The following is a 16322-nucleotide window of genomic DNA, read 5'->3' as shown; positions in this document are numbered from 1 at the left end:
CCTTTTTAGGGTGAAAAAACAATAAACCATATATGGTGACAACACCTCCCTTTATAAATCATGTGAATGTATTATGTCCTCACCGAAATCATGGAAAAAGAAAGCAGTACTGACTGAGAAGCAATTTTGTGGTCTCACTAAACAGATCAGCCCCCCCCTTTTTTTTTTTTTTTTTTTTTGAAACGCTCTCGGTACAGCGCATGGTTTGCCTAATCTTCCAGCATAGCCAGATCAGTCATGACACTATAGCCACATTTCAAATGACTTCCTGGCTGCATGCAAAAAATGGCTTCTTATTATTTTTGTCTTGTTTTTTGATAAAACAATCAAGATGAATTTACTATATAAGCAAAATATATATTTAGTCTTGTTTCCTGGGGGGATAAAAAAAAGACTAAATATCTTATCTAACTTGAACTTTTAATTTATACATTTAGTATTTGCAATTAAAGGACACGGGAAAGACGCAGCAGCACTTTCTTTTTGTAGTATTGCCATTCTAGCACTAGATTCTCTGCTTAAGCATGCTCAGAGTTCTGCTTATATTTACACACATTCCTATGTTAAAGTACAAGATGGAAGATCCCACACTTTGCATGAGACTGTTCTTACGCACTCATTACACACACATCTGTGTGTATGCACTGTTGATAAATGAGGGCCCTGTAATATAGAGTTTATGCTGGAATTAGAGCCTGCAAATTTCCAAAATTTAAATGAAAAAAAAAACACTATTGATTGTCACAAAACTTACCTCAGTATCTCTAATTTGCAGTTTATATTCTTCAGTCCAGTGCAGAGGAGCTTCACTCCTGAATCCTGCAGATTATTATTGTTCATGTTCAGCTCTTTCAGATTGGTATCTGATCCAAGAACTGAAGCCAGAGCTGGACAGCTTTTGTCAGTTAAGCCACAATCATTTAGCCTAAAAGAGAAATAAATCAAATCACAAGGTTTTGATACATGAAATACATTTGTTAAATACAAAAAAAAATTATACTAATTTTTAGATTAACAGTAAATATACTGCATATATATTAGAATTGTATTGATTTTAATTTCCTACATAAAACAAACTAGCATGCTTGAATAAAACTTTTTTAATAACAGGTAGTAAATTAATAACATGCTTATATCATTTATGGCAATGAGTTATATATTTAAAAGTGCTGCTCTATCTTGATGAGTTTCTTTGTTGTTTGTAGTTAGAATATTCTTATTTGTTACTTTTGTTTGAAAGTATAATTTTTCCATAAGCATAGCACATACCCAACTGTACCATAACCATGACCATAAAACTGTGATACAAACCGAACCATGAAAAAGTTTCACCCCTAGTATCAATGAAAACCGTTTCACCCCTAGTATCAATGTAGATTGATGCAATTTTAAGATGAGAACAAAACATGACAAGATATATTAAATAACTTACAGAGCTCTTTTGCAGGTTTTGATGACCGCTGATAATCTAATGAGACACTCGTCTGATTTCTTGAATTTCTGAAGCTCAAACTCCTCCAACTCCTCGTCTGATGTCAACAACACAAAGACCAAAGCAGACCACTGGGCAGGTGAAAGATCAGCAGATGAGAGACTTCCTTTGCTAAGGTGGGTCTGAATGTCTTCCACCAGAGTTTGGTCGTTCAGTTCATTCAGACAGTAGAACAGATTGATGGATCTCTCTGGAGACAGATTAGACTCTAATTTCTGCTTGATGTACTGAACTATTTCCTTTTTACTCTGCTCATTTCTATTTTCCAGTGTCAACAGACCCTGTAAGAGTCTCTGATTGGACTGGAGTGACAAACCAAGGAGGAATCGAAGAAAAAGATCCAGGTGTCCATTATCACTTTCTAGTGCCTTGTCCACTGCAGTCTTGAGCAAATCAATAATGTTTTTTTTGGATTTTCCAAGAAGGATCTGAAGGAAATTTGTGTTTTTCTGTTCTGTAGAGTCTTGATCAAACACATATTTCTTGTTGATGTCTAGAAACAGATGTGCATAAAGGGCTGCAATAAACTCTTGAATGCTCAAGTGAACGAAGCAGTACATGGTACCAAGAGTGATCCCTGTTTCCTCCTTAAAGATCTGGGTACACATGCCTGAGTACACTGATGCCTTATAGACGTCAATACCACAGGCTTCCAGATCTGTGTCATAGAAGATCACATTGTTTCTTTCCAGCTGATCAAATGCCAGTTTCCCCAGTGAAAAGATGGCATCTTTATCCCAGGAAACATCTGGTGTATGTTCTCCATCATACTTTTGTCTGCTCTGCTGGATCTGAAATCTGAGGAAGTGTGTGTACATTTGTGTCAGAGTCTTAGGAGTGTCTTCAGTATTTGACTTCTGCAGTGTTTTGGAGGCATCATCAGCCTGATTGTTTTTCACAACATTATTTCTTTTCTCCTCTAAAATGTTCTGGAGAACAGTGGCTGAAATCCAGCAGAAGACTGGGATGTGGCACATGATAAAGAGACTCTTTGATTGTTTAACATGATCAATGATTTCTTTGGCCTGATTCTCATCTGTGACTCTTTTTCTGAAGTACTCCTCCTTTTGTGCATCATTGAATCCTCGTATCTCTGTCAGCCGGTCGATACAGTCAGGAGGAATCTTACTGGCAGCTGCTGGTCTGCTGGTGATCCAGATGAGAGCAGAAGGAAGCAGATTTCCCTTGATGAGGTTCGTCAGGAGAACATCCAGAGAGGTTGGTGATGAAACATCAGACCACGTCTCATTATCCTTAAAGTTTACAGGAAGTCGACATTCATCCAATCCATCAAGAATGAACAAGACTTTGAATTGATTTCTTCTTGTAAGGTTCAGTTCTTTTGTCTCTGGGAAAAACTGAGTTATAAGGTCCATCAAACTTAGTTTTTCTTGCTCCTTTAAGTTCATCTCTCTAAATGGAAGAGGAAATATGAAGCTGATATCTTGATTTTCTTTTCCTTCGGCCCAATCCAGAACAAACTTCTGCACAGAGACTGATTTTCCGATGCCAGCAACTCCGTTTGTCAGTACAGTTCTGATCTGCTTGTCTTGTTCAGGTGCTTCAAACAAATGTTTGCACTCAACCTGTATCTCCTGTGATTCATGACGTCTGGAAGCAACTTCAATCTGTCTCACCTCATGTTCAGTATTGACCTGTTCACTACAACCCTGAGTGATATAGAGATCTGTGTAGATGTTCTTCAGAAGTGTAGAGTCACCTTGCTTTGCAATTCCTTCAAACACACACTGATACTTCTTCTTTAGGCTACACTTTAGCTGATGAATGAAGACCAGATCATCTAAACAAAAACAAAAATACAGATATTGTTTAATCTTATTTTCTCTCTACATTTATAAGTGACAATCTGACAGATGATCTCGAGTCTCTTACCTTCTAGAGTATCAGCAGCTTCATCTTGCTTCATCTCTCTCAGGAAGTAGAGCGTGAGATCAAGAGCTGCTTCTTTCATACTGCATCTGTTCTCATTAAAGTCCTTCACAAAGTATTGCATGTCCTCTTTTTGTAATATTTTCTTAAACTTTTCCAGTTCTTTCTTCAGAAATGTCATTATTTTGCTCTCAAGATCCTACAAAGAAAGACAAGAATGAATGAGAGAAAATAACCCTATATTTGGTTAAAAAGTATTTATTCAGTAATTAAACATATTCATCAAAAATTAAGTCGCGACAATCATTACTTTGTTTTAAATATTAATAAAAATAGGCTTTCGTTCTTATTTTATAGGTTCTCAAAAAGAAAAAGTAGAAATAAAAGTTCTGTCACACTCTTATTCAATAACAATATTTCAATCAATATTTGTTTATTATAATTATTAAATATTCTTGAAAATGTGTTTTATTACCTGGAAGATCTGCAGGAGACTGTCTGTAAAATTATTGTGGTTCCTGTGAGACTGTAAATCTGGATCTAATGTTTCACACTGAAGCCTGATAGTAAATAAAATAAATCAAATACTGCATTTTTAGGAAAAAAATAGATATATGACCAAAGTATATTTTAAAGATTTTAGCAAAGAGCAAAACAATAAATAAGTGATAAATTTATTGACTACAAGTAGTTTTATGATAATTATTCACTGATACACTCTCTGACACAGTCTATGTTTAAAGAAAAATCAGAAACAGATCAAATACCGTTTGGTTCGTGATGTTGTTTCTTCACTGAAGTTTGGTCCTTCACCCTTTGACTGGTCACTCTTCACAGACACAGAGCTGGACATATGTGAGTCTGATCTTACACTAATGACACAAAGAACAAAACACTTTACTACAGAAGCTCCTTCAGTCTCATTTAAAGAGCTTCACTGTTGAGGATGGTAATGAAGCACAGTATAGACATGCATTTGTCCATCTATGACTATGGATAGATGGAAAGACATATTCATGTTTGGCTGCATGATCTATTTTTCATGGTTAATTTATACCTCCTTGTGTCTGCTTGTGTGATTGTGTTACTGGAAAGAAGCTCCAGACTGAGTTCAATAAAGAGGAAATCAGTCATTTATTGTTTTATTTCATTAATTTCTATCACAAGCATCTTAGTGGAGAAATAAGCCAACACAACTTTATAATGTCAAAGATAATAAATACCTTTTGATAGATGTTTTTTTCTCACTGAAGTTTGGTCTGTCATCATCATTTGACCGGTCACTCTTCACAGACACATGTGATCCTGATCTTACACTAATGACACAAAGAGAGAAGAGAAACTTTTCTACAGGAATAAAAAGCATCATATGACCCTTTAAATTAAGAGTCATTTTTAATGTCTGAAAAATAATTTAGGACCTAAAAACCAAAATCACTAATGTGAAGTAATTTACAGAGTACATATCCAGTGCTGACGAGTGGTTGTAAAATTACAATTTAGATTTCTAGTTCTCAGATATTTATCATCTTTTTCTACTTTTTTAATATTTTTATGTAATTATTTATTTTTTAATTAGGAAGTTATGAAGCTCTGAAGTTCTGCAAATCATTTGTAAATATAAAAGAGAGTTGGTTAAGGTTGTGTTTTCTCCAGCAAACCTCTGAAAGTGCAGCAGTGTTTAAATGATTCTCTGAAAACAGACTCAGTCTTACCTCTGTTTCTGTGAGAGACTCATCTTTCCTCTCTTCTCTGACAGACTGCAGATAAACTGTCATTGATCAGCACTGGCTTGAGACAACAATCTGCTGTTCACTGTGACCTGGAGATGATGAGGTTAATGAGATTAAGAAATATGTTCAGTTAGCAGCAACAGCAACAAAAAACACTATAAAATAAAGTGAGTTACAATCAAATGCACTGTCATGTAGTATAACCAAATGATCTTAATGAGAAATGGCTGGTTTAAAAACACTTTCGATTTCGCGTCACGAAAACAACAACATAAAACAGAAGCGGAAATACTGAAAAACCTTCAGAAACACATTTGTTTTCAATAACCCCTTTCTGAAAACTTACTTGCAGTCTTGTCCACTAAGAAGAGAATTCATATGTATTTGAAACACTCATTTTTTCTGTGCTTTAAGCTTGAAAATTAAGAATGTTTTCTAGGACATGACATCAAATCCACGCGATCTGCGTGTTGTCTTCAGTTACTTTCGTTTCGTCTTCATCTTCTTCGTGGGTTTTACTGGAGAGTCTCGAGCGAGCTGAACAGTTACTGCCACCTGCTGTACTGGAGAGAGGATATTACACCTAATACATTTAAACACTGCATTATTATTTTCACTCTTCCTGGACTGTTATCTATCATGTTTATTATAAATGTCCCACATGCAGAGATGTGTATTCATTTGTTACTTTCAATTATTTCTAATCATATAAAGGTGCATTATTAATACTTGTTCTACAGTTTCTGCTTCTTTATGTTTATAGGCTCAATGTCCAACTGGTTTTTGATTCCATCATTACTTGTTCCAGCTGAGGGTTTCCAAGCATTGTGTATAAAGGGAATCATCCCACATTATAGACAATAAAGTAATGTTCTGTATTAAAAAAGAAAGAAAATCTAATAAACAATAGGACTGCACAAATTCAGAAATAGATTTGTTAAAAGCAAATAACATGGTTTAATTGTTGTTGAGGGATTTATGATGACTGTGAGTGTTATCGTCTCATGTTTAACTTTGTCTTTTTGGTTCCTTCAGGATTCAAACCAACAATGTTGTCAGAGTGAAGTTCAAAGACAGCAGTGTGTGTTTTCTAGTGAACTTTTAAAAACTCTTTCCACATAAAGAACATGAATGTTGTTTCTGCTTTGAATGAACTTTAGGTGATTCTTCAGGCCTGTTTACAGAAAAGTGTACATCACACATCCTTTCATTATAATAATAAAACATTGTCTCCTTCTCAGATGAGTAGTTAACATCTTCAGTATTACAGAAGTGTATCGTGTTTGAGCTGATGTTTTAATTTATGGCAAGAAACCTTGCAGAAGGCTGAAATTCAGAAACTGTCCCAAACACCCTTAATTCACCCCATCATAATACCCTTTTAATAAAATATCTAGAAACAGATTTGTTCACTAGGGCCTGTCTTTAATTTTTTATTGTTGATGTACTGTGTGTAAACCCATACATTGTAACTGACATTAATTGATGTGAGTCTTCATGAAGGATGTATTTCCATTTGTAAGATGTTTATTATGTTTGGGCAATGTCCAGATCTATTTGTTTATTTAACAGTAGAGGTGAACAATTGACCTTTGTTCATCTTCAGAACACAAATTAAGATATTTTTAATGAAACATGAAAGCTTTCTAACTCTCCATAGATCGCAGCATAACTGAAATGTTCCCAGAGCCAGAAAGGTTGCAAGCACATTGGTAAAACAGTCCATGTGTGGTTCAACTGTTATTCTATGAAGCTATGAGAATGTATTTTGGGCACAAAGAAAACAAAATAACCACTGAATTCAACAATTATACTCTTCCGAACCGGAACATACGAGGATGTCAGTTATTTTCTATGAGGGAATTCTGAAAGTCAGTGTTTTCATCTCATTTAAAATATGTATTTAATAACACTATATTGATTTATAGCGATATTTATGTGCTGTTCTCCAAGAGAGAGATATTATTTCACACACGATGGGGAGAAGACGGGGAATTTGGTTTTATCAAAGGAAAAGACCATAAGTAAGTGTTTTACCTCGTTAGGGCCCGAGCACCGAGGTGCGAGGACCCTCTTGTATCTGCTTTGTTTATTATTAGGGCTCAAGCCCAAAGGGCGAGAGGCCTATTGTTTTCCTTAGGATTATTTTTAGGGCTCAAGCCCAAAGGGCGAGAGGCCTATTGTTTTCCTTAGGATTATTTTTTATTATTATTATTAGGGCTCAAGCCCAAAGGGCGAGAGGCCTATTGTTTTCCTTAGGATTATTTTTTATTATTATTAGGGCTCAAGCCTGGAGGGCGAGAGCCCTATTGTTTTCCTTAGGATTATTTTTTATTATTAGGGCTCAAGCCCAAAGGGCGAGAGGCCTATTGTTTTCCTTAGGATTATTTTTTATTATTATTATTATTATTATTATTAGGGCTCAAGCCCAAAGGGCGAGAGGCCTATTGTTTTCCTTAGGATTATTTTTTATTATTATTATTATTATTATTATTATTATTTTTTTTTTTTTTTTTTTCCAACGTCTCGGGGGCTTTTGGGGCCCTTAACGTGCTTAAAAAGTCTTGAAAATTGGCACACAGATTGGAACCTGCGGCCATTAGGGCCGGGCAGAGACTGATACACGGGCGTGGCACAGGGGCTCTACAGCGCCCCCTGGAATATGGAGGGCCATATATCATACATTCTTGCTCGTAGACGAATGAAACTCGGTACACATATAAATCTCATCAATCCAAACAACTTTTGTATTGCATATCATAGGCTCCGCCCAACAGGAAGTTGGCTATTTAGGGTTTAGTATTCAAATTTTTCGTCAAAGTTGTGGGGGCTTTTGGGGTCCTTAACATACTCAAAAACTCTTGAAAATTTGCGCACACTTTGGAATCTGTGGCCTTTAGGAGCCTGCAGAGACTGGGACCCGGGCATGGCACAGGGGCTCTACGGCGCCCCCTGGAACACAGTCAGAAATGTTGATGTATAGCTCACACATACTTGCACATATTCATATGAAACTCAGTACACATATAGATCTCATCGTGCCGAACAACTTTCGTATTGCATGTCATAGGCTCCACCCAACAGGAAGTCAGCTATTTAGAGTTATGTAAAAAGCGCATGCTCTGGAATTTGAAATACTTGTCATAGGATTTTTTCTCGATTGCCGCCAAACTTGGTCAACATGATCTCAAGACACTGGGGATGAAAAATTGCCAGGGGATTTTTGATATCTCGAACGGTTTGCTCGTGGAGAGGCGTTGAAATTATGGCGAGAAATGAGAAACAGGAAGTGTCTAATACCGTCCACATACATTTCCTGATTTTAATCAGACTTCATCAGATTATTCGTTGTATGATGTCGATCGCATATATGTGACTATTAGGAGTCAAAGTTATAGCGCCACCAACTGGCAGAAGGAAGTGTGTCATTTTCAAAATGATTTGAATTCAGCATCTTATTATTACTCGATTTGCTTCAAACTTCATCAGAATAATGTTAAAACACAGCCGATATAAATCTGCAAGGGGGATATTGATATCTAAAAAATTGTTGGCGTGGCAACATGTCAAACTGGAATACTTCTCAGGTGATTTTGAGGCAAATAACATACTTAGAATTTCACAAAACTCTGAACACACATCAGTATTTCTGATAGGAACTTAAATTGTGAATGGATTTTGGATAGCTTGAATGGTTTTGCCGTGGTGATTTTTTTAAATGACCTTACAAAGGGAATCATTATTGTATTTTTAAATTGCAGCTTCCAAACACGTCAAAGAATTTTTTCATACAGATGAAAAAGTCATTCTGAGGAAATATGCATAGTTTCAAGACTTTACAACACTGTATGGATAACAGAAAATTAAAAAACTGTCAGACATCTCATCTCACTCTGTCCATCTGTTTGAGTATATGTGCTTAGACTTCCATTGTCTGAGAGAAATTGCGCCCCTACAGGTTCAATTCCCGAACTTTTACTTTCACTTTTAAATCGGTTAAAAATACAAATAAATACTTAGATTTAATTCACACTGACAAGCTAAACCAACATATCTGATTATTACCGGTTCAGGGCTCATGGATAAATTATTTCTGGCCAGAGATACGTGAGAAATAGGAGAGATGAATCACCGCTGTGACCACGAGCGTCTGGAGTAAAGAGCTCAGAAAAAACGAATTTATTCCTGTTTTAAAGCTTTTAAAAATAAATTATTTCAGCGATATCACACAATCAACCAATTAGAACACACCAAGAGCTAAATTCAGATGTTTTTGAACTGTTTGTGTGAAAATTAAATATTTGTGGCTGCCTATCTGAAATCACGCCTCCGATCAGCGCGTACAGTGTCGAGCTCAAAACAAACGAATTTATTCTTGTTTAAGAGCTTTTTTAAATAAAATATTACCACAAATGCACACAATAAACCCATTGTAACACTACAAGAGCTAAATGCAGGTGTTTGTGACCTGTTTAAGTGTGCAAGACTATTTGAAAGCGCGACTGGCAGAATAACACATCTCTCGAGCTGCAGGATTCTGTCTTTCGTCGTACGAACGAACACATCACGGACAAGATTATTTCAAAATACATAATAGCTTGGCGAATATAAACGAAAACAGCCACGTGAACATAAACTGGATCTACTGGATTTGAATATTAAAGTGACCACATTTACCACTTGCTTCTGTCTTCAATTTTAATCTATATAAAAAAGGAAACTCATTCGACTTGGCTGCTTTTTTAATGTGTGCGTATTTATTTATTTACCTTTTTATACATTTTGTATAATTTCATAGTTTGTGTATTACAATTATAAAAACAAAAATAAATTTAGCCACTCACATAGAAATAGCTTAGGCCTTAACCTTTTTCTGTCAGTTTTAGGGATTTTTAAAAATCCAAAAAAAAACTTATTTGTGCTGCAAATAATAATTTCAAACTCATTTGATACTGACCTATGACATCCTGTGACATTATATTTATTTGAATTTACATAATCTCATAGATGTAACAGTAAATCTGTTCAGCTCACAGATCAATACTAAGCTGTAATGCAAGCAGAACTTTCACAAATGCTTATGAGTCATTTAAGGATTTGATAACACTGTAAAATAATGTCTAATTTGTTAACATTAGCAAATTCATTGATAACACTTTATAATAACTGCACTCATTAGTAAATAGTCAGTTCATGCTTTATAAAGCCTTGTCCCAATATTAATAGTCAGTAGTAAGCAGTTTATAAATACAGCTATAAATAGCTTGTCCTTGGTTTATAAGCACATTTATTAAAAAGGAGAGTAAAGGGTCAGTTATCTTCCTATGAAAAATAAAAGATAAAAATAAACAAACAACAACACAGATTGATACAGAACTCAGAAATTTTATTGTGGATTTATGATAAAATCAGCCTGTAAATGAATTCATACTCCTCCTCATACTACTCCATACTCCTTTTTCAACATGATGCCAATATACTGAGATGTTAAATTGTGAATGGGTTTAGGATAGCTTAAATGGTGTTGCCATAGAGATTTATTAAAGTAACATAAAAAATACAATAGTTATTTTACTATATCTTTAAAATTTTTCATTCTAACTCTTCATAATTTTTTATATAAGTAGAAGTCCTCATTTGAAGGAAGCACAGTAAGTTTCATAGCTTTATCATTTTCAAGAGCCAGCATAAAATTAAAACTATCATAACTTATAAATCAAGCTTGCAATTCTTAGTACCTATAATGGCCACCAGAGGGAGCTATAGGATTACTTTTAAATAATTATTGGAGAAACGAGTATGATTTAAATAATTTATAGAAATCTTTCAAATAAAATAATATGTATTTTAGGAATTTTACTGATAAAATGACCCTCACTTAATTAGAATAACAAGCTGAAGTATTGTGAACTGTATATTAAGAATAATTCTTAATAGGCTTTATGGACAGATACGTTTTAAGTGACTCTTGAAGGTTCAGCACCACATCCTCTTTTACCACTGTTTAAAGAATTAATCTTACAGAACAGGTGTGAATGAATTTTGGATAGCTTGAATGGTTTTGTCGTGGTGATTTTTTGAAATAATAGTAAAAAAGGAACCAGTAAAAAAAAGTGCAGCTTCTAAACACTTCAAAAAAATGTACACATAGAAGACAAGTCATTCTGAGGAAATATGCATAGTTTCATGACTATACAACATTATATGGATGACAGAAAATTAAAAAACATACATCTGATGTCACTCTGTCCCTCTGTCACTGTGTGTGTGTGTTTGTGTGTGTTTTAAGTGAATTAGGTGTGAAACTATCAGTGAGCATTTAGTCTCCAGCGCCAACATTTTACAGAACTGCCACTTTCCTGGAGTCTCAGAATTACAATGTGTCAGGTTCTGAGAGATCTAAGATTCCAAAAAATTATTTAATTAGAATACCATGAAGTATTGTGAAATACTATATATTAAGACTTTATATATAGGCTTAATGAACAGATTAGAGTGACTCGTGAAGGACCAGCACCACCTTCTCTTGTCCGATGGTTTGAGGAATATATCTTCCAGAATCTGGGATTAAGATTTAGGAGCTCATTTTTATTCCACCTCCTTTCCTGAAAGTCTGTCTTGCAGAATTGACTAAAAATTAATCTTCACATTAATTCCTAATTCTTTTGCAATTCTTTTGTCAGTTCTTCTTGACCTGTTTTTCTCTTCCAGCTTTCCTGGACTATTGTATAGCACTCATAAATGATTAAATAAAAAATAATGGTAGTTATTAAGATTGATATGGTTTGGAATTGGTAAAATGTGCTTGGAAAAAAAATCACAATAAAACAATGTTTTAATGTTTAAGTTTGGAATATTAACTGACATGAATGAATGCTATATAAATATTGTTCATGTTAACATAATGTTTATAAATGAAATCTTATTGTAAAGTGTTACTAAAGTTATATATATATATATATATATATATTGTTCTGTGAATGTGATTTTAAAGTCTAGATGATTCGGATTAACCCTTTAACTGCCATATCAAGTTCAAGTTCTAGTTCAAGTTCAATTTATTTGTATAGCGCATTTACAACAGCCTCCTGGCTGACCAAAGTGCTTTAACATAAGAGCAAGAATATTACACATACATAAAAATAGACCAGACAAAAAATTTAAAACCACCCATTTCAAAATGTAGCATAACACAGTAGTCAGTACACTAAGGAAAATAAAAAAGTTTTTAGCAAAGATTTAAAAATAGACAAGGAAGGGGCCAGTCTGATCTCTAAAGGCAGGGTATTCCAGAGTCGTGGCCCAGCCACTGCAAATGCACGCTCCCCTCTACGCTCCCCTCTATCCTTTAAAACCTCACTGCCAGAGGGATATTGTGAATGCATGTGCCCGCTGGGCACAGTTTACCTGATGCCACCGGGGTGGCGATGGCACTGGTGGCTTGAGCCCGCCATCGCTGCTTGCAGCTATATTTAGGGCTCAAGCCCAAAGGGCGAGAGGCCTATTGTTTTCCTTAGGATTATTTTTTATTATTATTATTATTATTATTATTATTATTATTATTATTATTATTATTATTATTATTATTATTATTATTATTATTTTTTTTTTCCAACGTCTCGGGGGCTTTTGGGGCCCTTAACGTGCTTAAAAAGTCTTGAAAATTGGCACACAGATTGGAACCTGCGGCCATTAGGGCCGGGCAGAGACTGATACACGGGCGTGGCACAGGGGCTCTACAGCGCCCCCTGGAATATGGAGGGCCATATATCATACATTCTTGCTCGTAGACGTATGAAACTCGGTACACATATAAATCTCATCAATCCAAACAACTTTTGTATTGCATATCATAGGCTCCGCCCAACAGGAAGTTGGCTATTTAGGGTTTAGTATTCAAATTTTTCGTCAAAGTTGTGGGGGCTTTTAGGGTCCTTAACATACTCAAAAACTCTTGAAAATTTGCGCACACTTTGGAATTGGTGGCCTTTAGGAGCCTGCAGAGGCTGGGACCCGGGCGTGGCACAGGGGCTCTACGGCGCCCCCTGGAACACAGTCAGAAATGTTGATGTATAGCTCACACATACTTGCACATATTCATATGAAACTCAGTACACATATAGATCTCATCGTGCCGAACAACTTTCGTATTGCATGTCATAGGCTCCACCCAACAGGAAGTCAGCTATTTAGAGTTATGTAAAAAGCGCATGCTCTGGAATTTGAAATACTTGTCATAGGTTTTTTTCTCGATTGCCGCCAAACTCGGTCAACATGATCTCAAGACACTGGGGATGAAAAATTGCCAGGGGATTTTTGATATCTCAAACGGTTTGCTCGTGGCGAGGCGTTGAAATTATGGCGAGAAATGAGAAACAGGAAGTGTCTAATACCGTCCACATACATTTCCTGATTTTAATCAAACTTCATCAGATTATTCGTTGTATGAAGTCGATCGCATATATGTGACTATTAGGAGTCAAAGTTATAGCGCCACCAACTGGCAGAAGGAAGTGTGTCATTTTCAAAATGATTTGAATTCAGCATCTTATTATTACTCGATTTGCTTCAAACTTCATCAGAATAATGTTAAAACACAGCCGATATAAATCTGCAAGGGGGATATTGATATCTAAAAAATTGTTGGCGTGGCAACATGTCAAACTGGAATACTTCTCAGGTGATTTTGAGGCAAATAACATACTTAGAATTTCACAAAACTTTGAACACACATCAGTATTTCTGATAGGAACTTAAATTGTGAATGGATTTTGGATAGCTTGAATGATTTTGCCGTTGTGATTTTTTTAAATGACCTTACAAAGGGAATCATTATTGTATTTTTAAATTGCAGCTTCCAAACACGTCAAAGAATTTTTTAATACAGATGAAAAAGTCATTCTGAGGAAATATGCATAGTTTCACGACTTTACAACACTGTATGGATAACAGAAAATTAAAAAACTCTCAGACATCTCATCTCACTCTGTCCCTCAGTTTGAGTGTATGTGCTTCAGACTTCCATTGTCTGAGAGAAATTGCGCCCCTACAGGTGCAATTACCGGACTTTTACTTTCACTTTTAAATCGGTTAAAAATACAAATAAATACTTAGATTTAATTCACACTGACAAGCTAAACCAACATATCTGATTATTACCGGTTCAGGGCTCATGGATAAATTATTTCTGGCCAGAGATACGTGAGAAATAGGAGAGATGAATCACCGCTGTGACCACGAGCGTCTGGAGTAAAGAGCTCAGAAAAAAACGAATTTATTCCTGTTTTAAAGCTTTTAAAAATAAATTATTACAGCGATATCACACAATCAACCAATTAGAACACACCAAGAGCTAAATTAAGATGTTTTTGAACTGTTTGTGTGAAAATGAAATATTTGTGGCTGCCAATCTGAAATCACTGCCTCCGATCAGCGCTTACAGTGTCGAGCTCAAAACAAACGAATTTATTCTTGTTTAAGAGCTTTTTTAAATAAAATATTACCACAAATGCACACAATAAACCCATTGTAACACATCAAGAGGTAAATGCAGGTGTTTGTGACCTGTTTAAGTGTGCAAGACTATTTGAAAGTGCGACTGGCAGAATAACATATCTCTCGAGCTGCAGGATTCTGCCTTTCGTCGTACGAACGAACACATCACGGACAAGATTATTTCAAAACACATAATAGCTTGGCGAATATGAACGAAAACAGCCACGTGAACATAAACTGTTGAGAAATAAATCTGAAGTGGATCTACTGGATTTGAATATTAAAGTGACCACATTTACCACTTGCTTCTGTCTTCAATTGTAATCTATATAAAAAAGGAAACTCATTCTTGGCTGCTTTTTTAATGTCTGCGTATTTATTTATTTACCTTTTTATACATTTTGTATAATTTCATAGTTTGTGTATTACAATAAAAACAAAATCTCATGGATGTAACAGTACATCTGTTCAGCTCACAGATCAATACTAAGCTGTAATGCAAGCAGAACTTTCACAAATGCTTATGAGTCATTTAAGGATTTGATAACACTGTAAAATAATGTCTAATTTGTTAACATTAGCAAATGCATTGATAACACTTTATAATAACTGCACTCATTAGTAAATAGTCAGTTCATGCTTTATAAAGCCTTGTCCCAATATTAATAGTCAGTAGTAAGCAGTTTATAAATACAGCTATAAATAGCTTGTCATTGGTTTATAAGCACATTTATTAAAAAGGAGAGTAAGTTATCTTCCTATGAAAAATAAAAGATAAAAATAAACAAACAACAACACAGATTGATACAGAACTCAGAAATTTTATTGTGGATTTATGATAAAATCAGCCTGTAAATGAATTCATACTCCTCCTCATGCTACTCCATACTCCTTTTTCAACATGATGCCAATATACTGAGATGTTAAATTGTGAATGGGTTTAGGATAGCTTAAATGGTGTTGCCATAGAGATTTATTAAAGTAACATAAAAAAATACAATAGTTATTTTACTATATCTTTACAAATTTTCATTCTAACTCTTCATAATTTTTTATATAAGTAGAAGTCCTCATTTGAAGGAAGCACAGTAAGTTTCATAGCTTTATTTTTTTCAAGAGCCAGCATAAAATTAAAACTATCATAACTTATAAATCAAGCTTGCAATTCTTAGTACCTATAATGGCCACCAGAGGGAGCTATAGGATTACTTTTAAATAATTATTGTAGAAACTAGTATGATTTAAATCATTTATAGAAATCTTTCAAATAAAATAATATGTATTTTAGGAATTTTACTGATAAAATGACCCTCACTTAATTAGAATAACAAGCTGAAGTATTGTGAACTGTATATTAAGAATAATTCTTTATAGGCTTTATGGACAGATAACGTTTTGAGTGACTCTTGAAGGTTCAGCATCACATCCTCTTTTACCACTGTTTAAAGAATTAATCTTACAGAACAGGTGTGAATGAATTTTGGATAGCTTGAATGGTTTTGTCGTGGTGATTTTTTTAAATAATAGTAAAAAAGGAACCAGTAAATGTCTTTTTATTTTTTTTAAAGTGCAGCTTCTAAACACTTCAAAAAAAAAAAAATGTACACATAGAAGACAATTCATTCTGAGGCATATTTCCTCAGAATGACTGGTCTCATGACAATAGTTTCATGACTATACAACACTATATGGATGATAGAAAATTAAAAAAC

The 16322-nt window shown here is 34.8% G+C and overlaps 2 protein-coding genes and 1 long non-coding RNA gene across 3 annotated transcripts in view; 1 reads left to right on the top strand and 2 right to left on the bottom strand.

The window, feature by feature from the left end:
• Positions 1 to 16322, bottom strand: part of LOC127987694 (uncharacterized) — a 2462016-nt gene that overhangs the window by 1963323 nt on the left and 482371 nt on the right. The gene's annotated exons all lie outside the window — the stretch shown is intronic.
• The window catches only part of LOC127987792 (uncharacterized), a 338739-nt gene that overhangs the window by 188778 nt on the left and 133639 nt on the right, over positions 1 to 16322 (top strand). The window lies entirely within an intron of this gene.
• LOC127987701 (NACHT, LRR and PYD domains-containing protein 4E-like) lies at positions 566 to 5617 on the bottom strand. Its single transcript, XM_052590061.1, has 9 exons — positions 5462 to 5617; positions 5098 to 5204; positions 4606 to 4698; positions 4150 to 4254; positions 3858 to 3942; positions 3386 to 3581; positions 1433 to 3293; positions 755 to 925; positions 566 to 663 (listed from the first exon to the last, which is right to left on the bottom strand). The coding sequence occupies exons 2-9, from the start codon at positions 5118 to 5120 to the stop codon at positions 609 to 611; spliced, it is 2589 nt and encodes an 862-aa protein (XP_052446021.1). The 5' UTR covers positions 5121 to 5204; positions 5462 to 5617; the 3' UTR covers positions 566 to 608.

This window comes from Carassius gibelio, chromosome B22 (assembly GCF_023724105.1).
Source record: "Carassius gibelio isolate Cgi1373 ecotype wild population from Czech Republic chromosome B22, carGib1.2-hapl.c, whole genome shotgun sequence".
NCBI classification, from domain to species: Eukaryota; Metazoa; Chordata; class Actinopteri; order Cypriniformes; family Cyprinidae; genus Carassius; species Carassius gibelio.
This window is presented reverse-complemented; position numbering and strand designations above follow the sequence as displayed.

Excerpts from the sequence above, each read along its gene's own strand:
- LOC127987701 (XM_052590061.1), bottom strand. The coding sequence starts at position 5,120 with ATGAGTCTCTCACAGAAACAGAG. Across the intron at positions 3,943-4,149 it reads ACAACATCACGAACCAAACG|GCTTCAGTGTGAAACATTAG; the intron begins GTATTTGATCTG and ends ATTTACTATCAG. Across the intron at positions 926-1,432 it reads AAAACCTGCAAAAGAGCTCT|GCTAAATGATTGTGGCTTAA; the intron begins GTAAGTTATTTA and ends TTTCTCTTTTAG.